This window comes from Arvicola amphibius, chromosome 2 (genome assembly GCF_903992535.2).
Source record: "Arvicola amphibius chromosome 2, mArvAmp1.2, whole genome shotgun sequence".
In the NCBI taxonomy this organism is placed as follows: domain Eukaryota; kingdom Metazoa; phylum Chordata; class Mammalia; order Rodentia; family Cricetidae; genus Arvicola; species Arvicola amphibius.
In genome coordinates, this window is record NC_052048.2 from 113,054,764 (window position 1) to 113,069,695 (window position 14,932).

The 14,932-nt window shown below is 38.9% G+C and overlaps 1 protein-coding gene across 1 annotated transcript in view; it reads left to right on the forward strand.

Moving 5' to 3' along the window:
• Nucleotides 1-8,376, forward strand: part of Lhcgr (luteinizing hormone/choriogonadotropin receptor) — a 60,187-nt gene extending 51,811 nt beyond the window's left edge. Inside the window, exon 11 of the mRNA XM_038320514.1 lies at nt 7,224-8,376. Within this exon, the coding sequence (XP_038176442.1) occupies nt 7,224-8,376 (1,153 nt within the window). The remainder of the gene's footprint in view (nt 1-7,223) is intronic.
• The last annotated feature ends 6,556 nt before the right edge of the window (nt 8,377-14,932 follow it).

The window sequence follows — 14,932 nt, forward strand, 5'->3', positions numbered from 1 at the left end:
TAGAGTCACCACTGTCCAGGCTATAATATTCCTTTTCTCATACCTCCCTCTTTGTGTCTCAGGACTGACTCATTTGTAGCCATGGGCTTTATACTTAGAAACAGAAAACTGTAGTCACAGGCTGCTTGTTTGTTTCCCAGCTGCTCAGACCACACAGAAACTGTATTAATTAAATCACTGCTTGGCCTATTAGCTCTAGTTTCTTATTTGTTGGCAGAAGTTTTTGTCCCGCCTGGTCCATAGCAGTTCAGTCCCAAAGAAACATACAGAGGACTACATTAATTATAAACTGGCTGGCCTATTAGCTCAGGCTTCTTATTAATTAACTTTTACATCTTAACCCATAATTCTTGTCTGTGTTAGCCACATGGCTTGGTACCTTTTTTTTATCAGTGAGGCAATCTCATCTTGCTTCCTCTGCAACTGGGTGACAACTGCAGACTGAGCCTTTCCTCTTCCCAGAATTCTGTTCTGGTCACCCCGCCTATACTTTCTGCCTGGCTACTGGCCAATCAGCATTTTACTAAACCAGTACAACTGACAAACCTTTACAGTGTACAAGAGCATTGTCCCACAGCACTCCATCCCCCCCATTTATTCTTTTCAAAACAAGAACTCTGAACCTAATCTCCTTTGTTTAGCTTTTTCCCTGACCATTTTCCATTACAACTTGTAGTCAACACTCTAAACAATGACAAATATCCATAATCCATTTTTGGGGGGAATGTGGGCATAGTTTTCTAGGCTATTTCCTGCTGATTGGGGGCACTGATAATCTTATGGGACCTAAAGAAAATTTAGAATTATGATCAAGTCCTGATTGGAATATTCTATGAGGCTTGACCGTCTTAGCCAACAGTCTTGAGGCTGTTTTGAATGTAGAACTCAGAGGAAACTCAAACAGAGTCCTCTGAAGTGTTGGATCATCTGGGTCATCCACCCCTACTGGAGATTTTTTTCAGGGGGTCTTCCTTGATCAAACCTGATTTTTTTTAACCAAAAAGAATCTGCAGCCTCTCATTTCCTATAGAAACAAAAGTGAAACCTCTTCTCCAAAATAACATATATTTTGACTTAAATTTTGAAGTCAAAGCATTTTCAAAATATATATGTTGTATTAATCCAGCAGCATTTATAATCAAATGTCTTTTAGCAGCTGTTGCTCCTTCCTAAGCTGTCAAACAATTCAAAGTCAACACAATAGCATACAGTATCCAGACTCTCTGTGTATTTTCCACCTTTATGAGACTTTATTTTAAACTCTATTTCTTTTATTTTTAATTTTTAATTTTTTTGAGACAGGATTTCTCTGGGTATCTTTAGCTGTCCTAGAATTCACTCTATAGATCAGACAGACTGTCCTTGAACTCAAGGAGAACCACCTGCCTCTACCTCCCAAGTTCTGGGATTGAAGGTATGGGCCACCATACCCAACTACTCTCTTTCTTTTTCTTTTTTTTAAGGACTTTATCCCTTTTTCTTTTCTCTTTTTAAACACACTGTAAACTGTTTAGAGTTTTTTTCTCTGAATGTATCTTTACTATATATATTTCTCTTTTTCCTACCAACATGAGTCTTTAATTTGCTAAACAATATGGCTAGGATTAAAACTGTGACTATGACAACTGGACCCCATTTCTTAGCTTTCTGTTAGTCTAACTTCATAGTGGAGGTACTGGTGGGAGCCATGTTTATTGTCACAACTCTATGGCATTCCAAGGTCCCTGCCACCACCATGAATTATGCTGTTCACTATTCATAAACACCATTTAAGTGTATTGTGGCAGGGCCTCTTAAGAGAGCTGTAAGTCAGAAAGCCTCTCTTAAATATGACATGCTTGCCTTTAGCAAACAGAGCCCACTTGAGAAAATGATGTTACCAAAAAACCATGCTTAACTCTGTTCTTTTGTATTTAGAATTACTTCCCAAGCTCTTTCAGGTTTTATGTTGATATTGTTATCTACTTTATATCTTACATTCACCCATAATTCTTGTCTGTGTTAGCCATGTGGCTTGGTACTTTTATCAGTGAGACATTCTCATCTTGCTTCCTCTGTGTTTGGGTGACAACTGCATACTGAGCCTTTCCTTTTCCCAGAGTTCTCCTGTTCTGGTCACCCCAACTATACTTTCTGTCTGGCTATTAGCCAATCAATGTTTTATTAAACCAATACAAGTAACAAATCTTTACAGGATTCAAGACCATTGTCTCACAGCACTTACTGGCTAGCTTTTACATCTTAAATTAACCCTTTTCCATTATTTTATATTTTTCCACAAGGATCATGGTTTACCAGCAAGGTTCCGGCACATCTGTCTCCTGTGGTGGCTACATGGTGTCTCACTGACTCCACCTACTTTCTCCCAGCATTCAGTTTAGTTTTCCTGCCTAGTTCTATTCTGCCCTATCACATGCCAAAGCAGCTTCTTTATTCATTAACCAATAAAAGTGACATGTACAAAAAAACTTCCCATACCAAAAAAACATTTCTAAGTACATTCAGTTGTAGTGCCAAGGGTGATTATACAGAGAGACTTAATCCACCCTCAGCAACTGCCATTGACCCTGCCCAGTCTTTCCAAATGAGCATCACCTTTGGGTTTGCTATGGTAATGCTGCTTTGAGACAAGGCTCCAAAGTGTAGCTCACACCCTCCAAACTACCTTAAATTAATACACAATCTAAGTTGCATTGCTCTCCATGGAAACATTTATTTTTTAAACATAGCATATGTTGGCCTCAAACTATGTAGTCAAAATTACCTTGAACCCTCTGATTTTCTAGGTCCTCTGGGATTCTAGGCATGCACTCTTATATCCAGTCTATTTGGTGCTAAGTAGTAAATCCAGGACCCCATGCATACTAGGTGAGCACTTACCCCTTGAGCTATGTTGCTTGCCCCTGAAAACACATTTTTAAAATAAAGGCAAAGCTCCACCAGATACTCATTCTAAAGCCATCCCCTGAGCCTTAGCTGTTCTTCCCAAGAAAATCTAGTATTCTCACCACTGTGACTGACACCACCCCCCTCCTAAAGAAAAGAAACCATATTTCCTCTTTCCCTCTCAGTTGTCACTGGAGCAGTCACTGCCTCTGCCTCCTAAGCCAGTATTCCTAAATCCCCGAGTGTAGTGAGAGCTGCGGGCAGGCCTGCTTTTCATCCCACCCAGCTCCCGCATAGCTAACTTAGCTCCAGAAATAACAACACACAAACTGTATTCATTTAAACACTGCCTGGCCCATTACTTTCAGTCTCTTATTGTCTAATTCTCACATCTTGGCTAACCCATTTCTAATAATCTATGTAGCACCACGAAGTGGTGCCTTACAGGGAAGATTCTAGCATCCATCTTGGGCGGGAGCTTCATCTCGTCTGACCCAGAGAGCAGAGGCATGGCGATTTATTAACTTCCCTTCCCAACATTCTGTTCTGTCTACTCCACCCACCTAAGGGCTGGCCAATCAAATGAGCCAGGCAGTTTCTTTATTAACCAATTAAATCAACTCAAACAGAAGACCCTCCCACATCACCCGAGTCTATTCACACTCCCTAACATAGCCAGCAGAACCTGCCTTTGTCAGTATGCATGACACTGTCCTTGCAGACTAGCCCAGGAGAAAAATATGCCTGGTAGGACTAAAACATCAAGGAGGGGGATGGGGAGGAGGAACATGTGGGACCCCTTACTTATATGTGTTCAGAAGTCATGGCAGAATTCTTAGAAGTTTAAATCAGTACCTCAAACAGTTGTGAGGATTTGATGAGGGGACGAGTAAAAGAAATAAAGACAACAATGGTTGGAATATTTTTATCCAGTTTTGTGCTACTGTTTTGTGTGAGGCATCTACAAAACCTGCTTGAAGTGTAAATTCCTGGGCTCCATGCCTATAGATTTTGATCTGCATTTTAAACAAGCACCCTGATGGTTCAGACAGACATTGATCCACCCAACCACACTTTGGAAACCACTGACTGAAAGATGATAAAGATCTCTGAGCTCAGGATGTAGAGGCCAAATCCTGACACTGTCCCCACAAAGGAACATAGGCCTATCGCCATCTTCTTTAATCATGGTTTCCTTTCTAACAATATGAGGAATTCAATAACATGATCTTTAAGCACCAGTATTAAGAAGGATTCGCTTCCTTAATAATTCTTTATAACCATCTTTTCCTGGAAAACTAATAGTATGTAATTATATTGATGCCTATGATATAAAAAGTAAGTGTATTGTTTAAGTTGTTTAATAATAACACAGATGAGGGTTCCTATACTGTGCCTTGTGTGGCCATAGTTCTTTCCCTTATTGGGCATTTTCACATCTTTTTTAAACAAAAGCAAAACAAACAAAAAACCCTACGTATTCCCTTCAGTACTGAATGCCTTAGATATATTCTCATCAGTTTAGTGAATTAGGTACAATTTCCAAGTACATAGCATGAAAGGTTTTAAGAGTAGGGAAAAATACTTTAAAAAATATTTTAAATTAATTCTTTGGGAATTTCATATAATGTGTTTTGATCATATTCACACCCACTCCCTCCCCTAAATCTCCCTATGTCTGTCTCCCATCTCCTCTAATTTCATGCATTTTTCTTTTTTTAATAACTTACTGAGTCTAGTGTGTTTTTGCTACACATTCATAGATGTGGGGCTATTCACTGGAGGCATGATTGATGTACCAGGAGCCAGATTCTTATAGAAAATTGGTGTTCCCTTCCCCAGAAGCCATTAACTGTCCAAAGATCCCCAGGAGTCTGGGCTTATGAGCCACTCACCACTCCATACAGTGCTGTTAACTGCTGGACCTTGAGCAGATCTTCTGCAGCTCTCCATGCAGGACTGTTAACTGATGGACCTTGTACAGATCTTAAGCAAGAAGCCACAGCTGCTGTGAGTTCATGAAGTCAGCTGTCCTGCAATATCCAGAAGATACTGCCTATTCTGTTCCTCTCCAAACTTTGGCTACTAAAATCTTTCCATCCATTCTTCCATGATGGTTCCCGAGTCTTGGGTGTGGGCATGGTGTCTCTTCTGCGGCTAAACACTCTACTGACACTTACTCTCTGACTTTTGACCAATTGTTAAATTTCTGCATTAATTGCCATTAATGGCACAAGGCAACTTCTTGGATAAAGACTGAGATCTGAACCAATCTATGGGTGTAAAGATTGATTTAAAGAGCAGTTTGATGCTGTGTCCACTTAGAAAAATAACAATAATAAATAAAAATAATAGTAGTAGGTTCATGGCTTCTGAGCTCCACATCCATAAATTCCTAGCCAGATTTACAGTACCTGGCATGCATTTCTTCTTGTAGAGTATACCTTAAATTCAAGCAGAGGTTGGTTACCCCTCTAACTGTTGAACCACTATTGCACTCATGGGATTATTATTCTTCACAGGGGTCACAGATGAGTCAGGCTATTGATGACTTCTTTTTCCCTATATAGTACCTTCTAGAACTATGAAAGCTGGCCAGTTTGGAGGAAACTAGCCCCATCCTCCTGGTGAGCGAAAGAATACTTTTAATGACAAAGACTCTAAGGTAAAGTACATATTTGCAATGGACTTTACAGAAAATTACACCCATTTCTCTAACTCCCAAAACTAGCAGATTATGAACAAAGTGAAAACTTGCTGAACCCACAACCATCATCAAATACATGCTCAAGGCTCTCATGCCTTATTAATTCCTTCCAGAACCATGGTTTCTTAGTGTAGAGTTGTCCAATCCAAAAAATGTATTTAACAGAACCAAAACTCTGCTAAACACTGTGACTTCAGAAATAGATCTTCATCCTGGTAAAGTTTTTGTCTTGCAAGCATGAATACCTGAGCTTGATTCCCAGAACCCACATTTTAAAATAGAAAGAATGTGGTCCTATAAGCTTTACTTGGTAAGTTCTAGAACAATGAAGGTCCCCATCTCAAAAAACAAAGGTGGATGGTTGCATCCATGGTTCTCCTCAATTACACACACACACACACACACACACACACCAAAATTAAGAGATAGCCAAGAATGATGGTGCATACCTATAATCCAACACTTGGAAGTTAAGATCAAAGGTTTAAGGCCAGCCTTAGCTATGTAGCAAGTTTAAGACTAGCCCGGGCTAAATGAGATCCTGTCTAAAATACTAAGAGAATATTAAATGAGATAAACACACATCATTACTTATTGGCAGTATGTTTTGATAACTAAATGCAACTCTAGCAGAAAAAAAAAATGAACTCTGGATAATAGGACCAAAAATGGTTTTCTTGAGGGATTTGTCTTTCAGGATGAGGGAGAATTTTCTCCTTAGGATGAGAAAGAAAAGAAAGAACATTTCCAGAAGTAGGGGAACCCAGGCCAAGCAAAGCCTTGAGGCTCATCAAAAGGAAAAAGTGTGACTTTTATCCCATAAATGATAGGACATGAGAAGGGCTAAACTGCCAAAGTAGAGTTGAGATTTCTGTTTTGAAAAGGCCATTCCAGGAGACTATATTGGAGAGAACTAAAACCAGATAAGGGCTGTCAAGAAAAGAAATCAGTAACGGTGCCCCAAGAGAGAGTGTAGATGTAAGCCCAGGAATCTCAGTGGGGTGGGATGCTCCACCAGCCACAGACTCATACCGTAAGGAGTGCTGGATTTCATCCTTTTTACTGTTGTCCATGATTTTCTTCCTCTACTCCTAAATTTGTAATAATCTGCCACTGCTTTCTGGTTCCTATTTGGAATACTGGATTAAGCAGGGACTTCATTGGAAACGAGATCCCAATAGCTGATGGATGATTCTTAATACTGCCAGCCTTGCAGCCCCACTGTGTGCTACTACAAACAGCTTTGTAGCAATTTGCATAGCAACTAAATGAGATAAATAGAAAAGAAAATGCCAAGAAAGGATTATTTTAAATTTAGCATGTATATATTATGTCTCTAAACTTGTTTTCCAAAGAAAATCATCCCTTGTAAACAGCTTCATTAAGTCTTTGCATCAGCATGCTAAATAGTATATATTATACCATCTAGAGGCTTTTCATTTTCTTTTGAAAGAATTCCATCAAATGAGGTAATTTAACAAGTAAATATAAGTCTAGGACCATGATGACTTTGTTTTCTTTTGTTTCTTAGGCTCTAAAAGCCCACTAAGGATGATTCTTGAATTTATTTTAATACTCAGCAATATAGGACACCTCTTCTATTTCCCTCAAGTCAATGTTTGTCTTGCAGCTATTCTGCCATTTTTGAGGAGAGTGAATTGAGTGACTGGGATTACGATTATGGCTTCTGCTCCCCCAAGACACTCCAATGTGCTCCAGAACCAGACGCTTTTAATCCCTGTGAAGATATTATGGGCTACGCCTTCCTTCGAGTCCTGATTTGGCTGATTAATATCCTAGCCATCGTTGGCAACTTGACAGTCCTCTTTGTTCTCCTGACCAGTCGCTACAAACTGACGGTGCCCCGTTTTCTCATGTGTAATCTCTCCTTTGCAGACTTCTGCATGGGCCTCTATCTGCTGCTCATTGCTTCAGTGGACTCCCAGACCAAAGGCCAATACTATAACCATGCCATAGACTGGCAGACCGGCAGCGGCTGCAGTGCAGCTGGCTTCTTCACTGTGTTTGCCAGCGAGCTCTCTGTCTACACACTCACAGTCATCACTCTAGAGCGGTGGCACACCATCACCTACGCTGTGCAGCTGGACCAAAAGCTGAGGCTGAGACATGCCATCCCAATCATGCTTGGAGGGTGGCTCTTTTCTACTCTGATTGCCATGTTGCCCCTTGTGGGTGTCAGCAATTACATGAAGGTCAGCATCTGCCTCCCCATGGATGTGGAATCCACTCTCTCACAAGTCTACATATTATCCATCTTGATCCTCAATGTGGTGGCCTTCCTCATTATCTGTGCTTGCTACATTCGGATTTACTTTGCAGTTCAAAATCCAGAGCTGGTGGCTACTAACAAGGATACCAAGATTGCTAAGAAGATGGCCATTCTCATCTTCACAGACTTCACATGTGTGGCACCAATCTCTTTCTTTGCCATCTCAGCGGCCTTCAAAGTGCCCCTTATCACTGTCACCAACTCGAAAGTTTTACTGGTCCTTTTTTATCCTGTCAATTCTTGCGCCAATCCATTTCTGTATGCAATCTTCACAAAGGCATTTCAAAGAGATTTCTTTCTGCTGCTGAGCAAATTTGGCTGCTGTAGACACCGGGCTGAACTTTATAGAAGAAAGGAATTCTCTGCCTATACCTCCAACTGCAAAAACGGCTTCCCAGGGTCAAGTAAGCCTTTCCAGGCTGCTCTGAAGTTGTCCAGAGTGCACTGTCAACATCCTGCTGTCCTAGACAAGACTTGCCACCAAGAATGCTAATGCGGTAACTTCATTACTGAATTGTACTTAGATATGAGGAAGAGAAAAGTCTACCTGAGTTAGTCACTTTCATATAATGCATTTTAGAAAAATATTTCTTCTTCAGCACTTTAGGAGAATTGTACTTGGTTCAGAGGGTGGCCCGTGATGGGTGGTCAATGGAACTGGGCAGTCAGAACTGCCCTCTGAATTTGATGACATTAATTTCAGGAGTGTTTAGAAACTTTTGTAACAATTTAGAGAAGAGTAATTTTGTTTGTTGAATCTAATATTAAGAAAAACTAAGGTGTTATTTTTGCATGTCTCTGGTCTTTTTCACTTCAGTCTTGTTATTTTTGCTGTAGTCTCCAAAAGTATTAGTTCAACAGATTGAAAATTTTAAGTGGTCTTTGTCATCAAGGAGTTTGATAAACACATTCGAGAGACTCACTGGATTAGCCTTGCATGGCAAATAGAAGTTTCTTAGCCGTATTCCAAGTGCTTCACATATCTGACTAGTAATGTGAGGTACAGATGTGAACTGTTTTGTCTGTAGTGTGGAGAGTTCTGTTAGGCAGCTCTGTTCTCTCTGTTCTAGAGACTTCTTTCTCGTGTCTACTTTGTACTGAGTCCACTTTCCATCTGAAAGCATGTTTCTGCATACTTGTCTAGCTTGCGGATCATGGAAACCTAGTAGGTAGGAGCGCACCTCAGCCCATTTTGCTTCCTCATCTCCTACCTCGGGATCTTGGAAATGATACACAATAAACATGCCCAGTTGAATTGATTAAATCGACAAGGAAAAGTATTTCTAGAACTTTGCAATTTTAAGCAAAACAAAATACTTAAATATTGAAAATGATTAACTTCCATTATTTCCATCCCTTGCAGTTTATTGAAATATGTATCTAATATTTATTAGAAGCATTTTTACTTCTAGAGTTGAGTTTTAAAGGACAACCAAACTATGTGTCTAATTGCAACATTTTCGTTTGCTGCTTTGACTTTTTTTCAAAAGTTCATTATACACCCAACATCTTGGTTTTTATTTTTTCTATTTTTTATTATGTAATTTCACCAACTGAATCTTCATAAAAACCCTATGGAGCAGATGCCATTAATCTTTTATGAGAGAAAAACTGATTATCATTTTTGAAAGTGCTGAAAACTAGTAAAAGATTCATAAAATGATTCAATCTCAAAACTCTCCCAAATCCTAGTCTCTTAATGATTGGTAATCATCAAATATTATCCATATCGGTAATCATGGTTTCCAAGAGTTGCTTGAAATATACCAAAAAATAAGATACATTCATGGATAGACAAATAAAAATTGGATAGATGATAGGTTTTGTTACCTATGAGTTTATATACATTCAAAGTTCTTTAAATTTTCCCCACTATTATAGTATGAACATTTTCAAATGTATGGAAATGTTGAAGGAGCTATGTAGTGAACACTCCTATGTCACCACCATTTAGAGTCAACAATATTTACTATAATGACTTTCATATATTACCTGTTATTTAACTGTACATTAGTGTGTCTTATATTTTGATATTTTAAAGTAATTTACAGACATCAGCCTTACACAAAAATATATACTATACAATCCCATGCATATGAACTTTAGCACTCTTATACACCAAAGTGTAATTCCATGTTTATTTACATCTCAGGTATAGTTTATGTGCAGAGAAATGGACATACCTTAAGTGTGCAACTTGAGTTTTGGGGATTTCATGCACCTGTGCAACTCAAGCTTCTATCAAGATTCAGTACACTGTTACCATTAGAGAGTTGCTCAGCCCTGTCACAGAGGTGCTGATGGCCAGATCAAACAATAACAGGTTAGTATTTCCTGTCCTATATGGCATATAAGTGCAGGTATATAACACATACACTTTGTCCCAACACTTCTGGAACAGTATAATGGTTTTACTATTTATCCATTTAATTGCTTGAATATGTTTATTCCTTTTCATTGCTGGCTAATATTCTACCATAGTAATCTTAAACAATCCATTCATTCCTTTTCATTGCTAGCTAAAATTCTACCATAGCAATCTTAAACATCGCTTCTCCTGCTGGTGGATATCTTAGCTATTGTCAGTTTTCAACTTTCTGTGAGCATTTAAACCGGGGAATATAAACCATGTCCTCAGACCTGCTCATCCTTTATTCTGCTATTTTCTTCATAAAACGACCTGACCCAGTTACTCTTCCCTAAGCCTTTCCCTTCCATCTTCATGCTAGAGCCTATGCCATTCTTACATCAGAGTAATATATCCCTTGTCCTTGTTTCTACTTCCTTTGGCGTCCAAACTGCAAGGTTTTGCTCTTTGATCTGTTCCTTCCCTAGTGCATTATAGTTAAGACATTGCCTCTGTGTAAAATAAAGGACATACTAAGTATGTAACGCATAGTAGTCTCTCTCTACAGACTTCTTTGGCCTGCATGTATGTCTGCATGCCACATGTGCACTACATGTATGTCTGGGTCCACTGGAACTGCACCATGTAGGTGCTGGGAATCAAACCTAATCCTCTGGAAGAACAACCAATCCTCTCAACCACTGAGTCATCGAACCATCGCCCATAGACATCTTGAGCATTCTTCTATATCACTTTTTCCTTTTCCCACACTGGAGTGTTAATCCCTACACAAGTCCATCTTCATTTCACCTGTGCTAGGAAAACAAACTACTTTCTCTTAACATCCCCAGTTTTCAAACTGGTTCATTTTTATAACTAAATATAAAACTGCCTTTGTTGAGTATTTCATGTATGACATGTATAAAATGTATGTTACAATCTGTATAATCTCTCATGGCAAAATCATAAACAGTCATTCACTCTATGATTTTATATCTCTCATACTTTTTTACTGTTAGATATTGTTATAAGCGGACTGCAAAATGACTTAAAAGAATTAATCTGGAATAAATCATCTAAACTTATAAAAATAACTTTAGAAGACATTGGTATTTTGTTCTCAACTTATTACAATTGTTATAAAGGACAACAGTATATTTTTCTTAACATATTAATTCTAAATATAAATTCAGAACCTTCCCCACAAAGTATTTCAATAAATAGGTTCATATAAGAAATAATAATTTCTGGGCTAAGCAGACAGCTCTGTTGATAAAATACTTGCTGCATAATGCATCAAATGTGGAAAACACGAGTCAAATAATCCCAAGATAACTTCAAATAGAATATACTAAGGTTTTTCTTTGTTAAAAAAGGAAACTCACAGAACAGGGTTGGGGGTCCAACTTCCGTGTGGAGTGCAGCAAGTGGGCAGGACCACAGCTTTTTGGTACCCCAACGACATGTCTCAACTTGGTCCAGCCTCTCAAAGGCCATTGACTAAAGGAGGTTTATCATCACCTCCCCCTTTTGTCTAAATAAGAGAGTTCCAAATCAAATACAAAACTATATACAACAAGAACAGATATCAAGTATAAAAATTAGAATTAGAACCAGCATAAACAATATTAAGTAAGGAATATATGCTAAATGTTTCAATAATCATTCTATCCTAAGGAGTCTAAGCCTAGTATTAGAAAGGGCTTGGTTCAATTTTGTAGACACAGGCTTTCTTTGTATTACTGTTAATCTGTAACTAAAAGAATTAATAAAAAAAATAAGAAAAGAAAAGAAAAGAAAAGAAAGGGCTTGGTTAAAGCATAAGAGGAAAGTAACTGCGTCTATCTAATCTTCAACCCCATTGAAAGCCTGAGAAGGGAGATAATATTACTTGAGTAGGCAGGAAGTACAATCTAGCAGCTTCCAAAATGTGCAGAAGATGACAGAGAACACTGGCTACTTTGGCAATCATACAAAGTCTCTTTTGTAATGTTGAAGCAACCAACTTTGGCTAAGGCCTAGAGTAGCTTACAGACCATTTTCAGTGGCAGGAAAAATTTTCAACTCTGTTTTACTCTGTCTTTGCAAGGTTTGGTAGTCTTTTTTCTTGTATCCTTCTTGTCCAGTCTGGACGCCATGCATTTTATCAGTGGTTGAGGCATGGGCAGTTCCTTGCCTAAAGGCCAGTTTTGCCAAGAAGAAAACAAGCTCCAAGCAGAGTGTCTTCGGTGCTCAATATTCTCTCGGGAATAGATTGGTGCTCCCAGCAGCAATCGTGTCTCATGTCAACAGAATAGTTATTTAAATGCCATGTTTTACAGTTCCTCTGGTATCTCCTAGTAGGCTGAGAGTTATTATAAGTAGGCACTATGAAGGCAAATTTTTCCCTGTTCTTTTCTTGTAAAGGGATAGTAAAGAAACAACCTTTTAAATCAATAACTATAAGAGGTCATCCTTTTGGTAATAGAGAAGGCAGAGGAATTCCAGATTGTAGAGGGCCCATGGGTTGAAAAACCTTGCTGACAGCTCTTAAACCTGTCACTAATCTCATTTTCCAGATTTCTTCATAACAACAAATACAGGAGGATTTCAAGGGCTAGTTGATTCTTCAATATGGTGAGCATCTAGTTGCTCCTGTACCAGCTGTTCTAAAGCCTGCAGTTTGTCTTCTGTTAACGGTCATTGTTTAACCCATATTGGTTTCTCAGTTAACCATTTTAAAGGGAGGGCTATTAGTACCTCTGAACGTTTTCCAGTTGCTTTGTGTTCTTGTACAGCCTGAATGGCCGATGACCTTTGTGTATAATACCTTATAATGTCCTTCCCAGAAACATAAGTTTTGGGGACTATAGGAATGATAATCTGGGTATTCCATTGCCTCAACAGGCCACCACCCATAAACTCACTGCAATATTAACTACATATGTCCTCAGCCTTCCTCTTTCCTTCTGGTCTTAGGCATTCAACTCATCTTGTGCTTTGTTTCACTTGAGATAGGGTTCCAATTCCTAGAAATTTAACATCTGCGTCTTGAAGAGGCCAATTTGAATGCCAAGATTCTGGAGTAATAATACTCATGTCACATCTGTGTCTAGTAATCCCTCAATTACAGTGCCATTTATACACACTCTTAGCTTTGGTCTTTGATAATTTATAAAAGTCTTCCAAGATATACATTTCCTATTTCCTATTGGAGTTTTTTATTCACCCTCCATGTCTATTCCATCATCTGAATAGTATGGTCTTTTACAGTAGGCACCAGATTTTTTGATTTTCCTAGGAAAACATATCTTCCATAGTGACTGGGAATCACTAGACCACATTTGACATGGGGCATGCAAAAGGTTCCCCAAGGAGTTTCCTGATGGTATTGGGTGGCCTTGTCTGCCCCTTTTCAATCTACATTCATTGGTTCAATGCTGGCCTTTGCCACATCTCCTACATATTCCAGAAGGCTGAGATCACCTATTTTTGCCATTCCCAGAGGAGACATTATTCACAGGAATTCCTTGTCTACAATCTCTTTTCAGATGTCTTATTCTACTGCAATTAAAACATTTGGCATTTGATGTCTCTTCATACCACTGGAACTCGCTTCTCCTACCCAATCCTCAGTGCTATAGTCAAGTGTCTCAACATTCATTTTTTGCAAGATCCATTCATCTATTGGTGCTTATCTGACCTTTAATGGCCCAAGGATCTTTTTGCATTCTAAGTTGGCATTTTCAAAAGCCAGAGATTCAATATATTTACATCTAGGCTCTGGGTATGTACTACTACTTGTACAGCCTTAGTCAATCTTTGAAAACAGTGACTAAAGGGTTCTCTCTGGCCCTGTTTAACCATAATATATGATTCAATTCTCGTTCCTAGTTCCTGAATCCTGACCCAAGTATTTAAAACTGATGTGCTACATAGGGACAAGGTGTGTTTGTGATAAAGAGCCTGATCCTGGGGATCAGAGTAATGACAGTCCCCAAGAATTTGATCTTGGGGTGACTCAAATCCTTTTGCTTTTCCCTGTTGTTCTAAAATTTTTGCCTCTTCTTGCCAATAGCATTGCCATAGCAGTTGGGGTCCATTTTCTAGGACTGCTGAGATTAATTGAAGACAATTGTGTGGGGTAGCCTTATTGCTTGAAGCCCAGATTTTCACCATTTCCCTAACAAATGGTGAATGCAGACCATAAGATACTATTGCTTGCTTAATTTCTTTTAGATTGCTCATACCTATAGGTTGCAATAGATATTCTTTGACTACTTTATTTTGTGCCAGATGACTTCTCAGAGGATATTACCAGATATGCAGCTAAAAATCTGGGTATGTCATCCCAGACTCTGGCATGTACTGGCCATATACGCTAAATCCTGTCCTTGTCCCTTATCTCCCTGCTCATCAATTTTGATAATTTCCTCAATCTTCTCAAATATTTTTACCACTGCCTTTTGTAAAGTCTAAATCTCCTTTCCAGTGTTGCATTTTAATGCCCTTGTTGATGATTCCAAGGTATGAAATTTGTCTAGAAAAGATAATGTCTTGGCCGGGCGGCGGTGGCGCACGCCTTTAATCCCAGCACTCGGGAGGCAGAGGCAGGCGGATCTCTGAGTTCGAGGCCAGCCTGGTCTACAAGAGCTAGTTCCAGGACAGGCTCTAGAAACTACAGGGAAACCCTGTCTCGAAAAACCAAAAAAAAAAAAAAAAG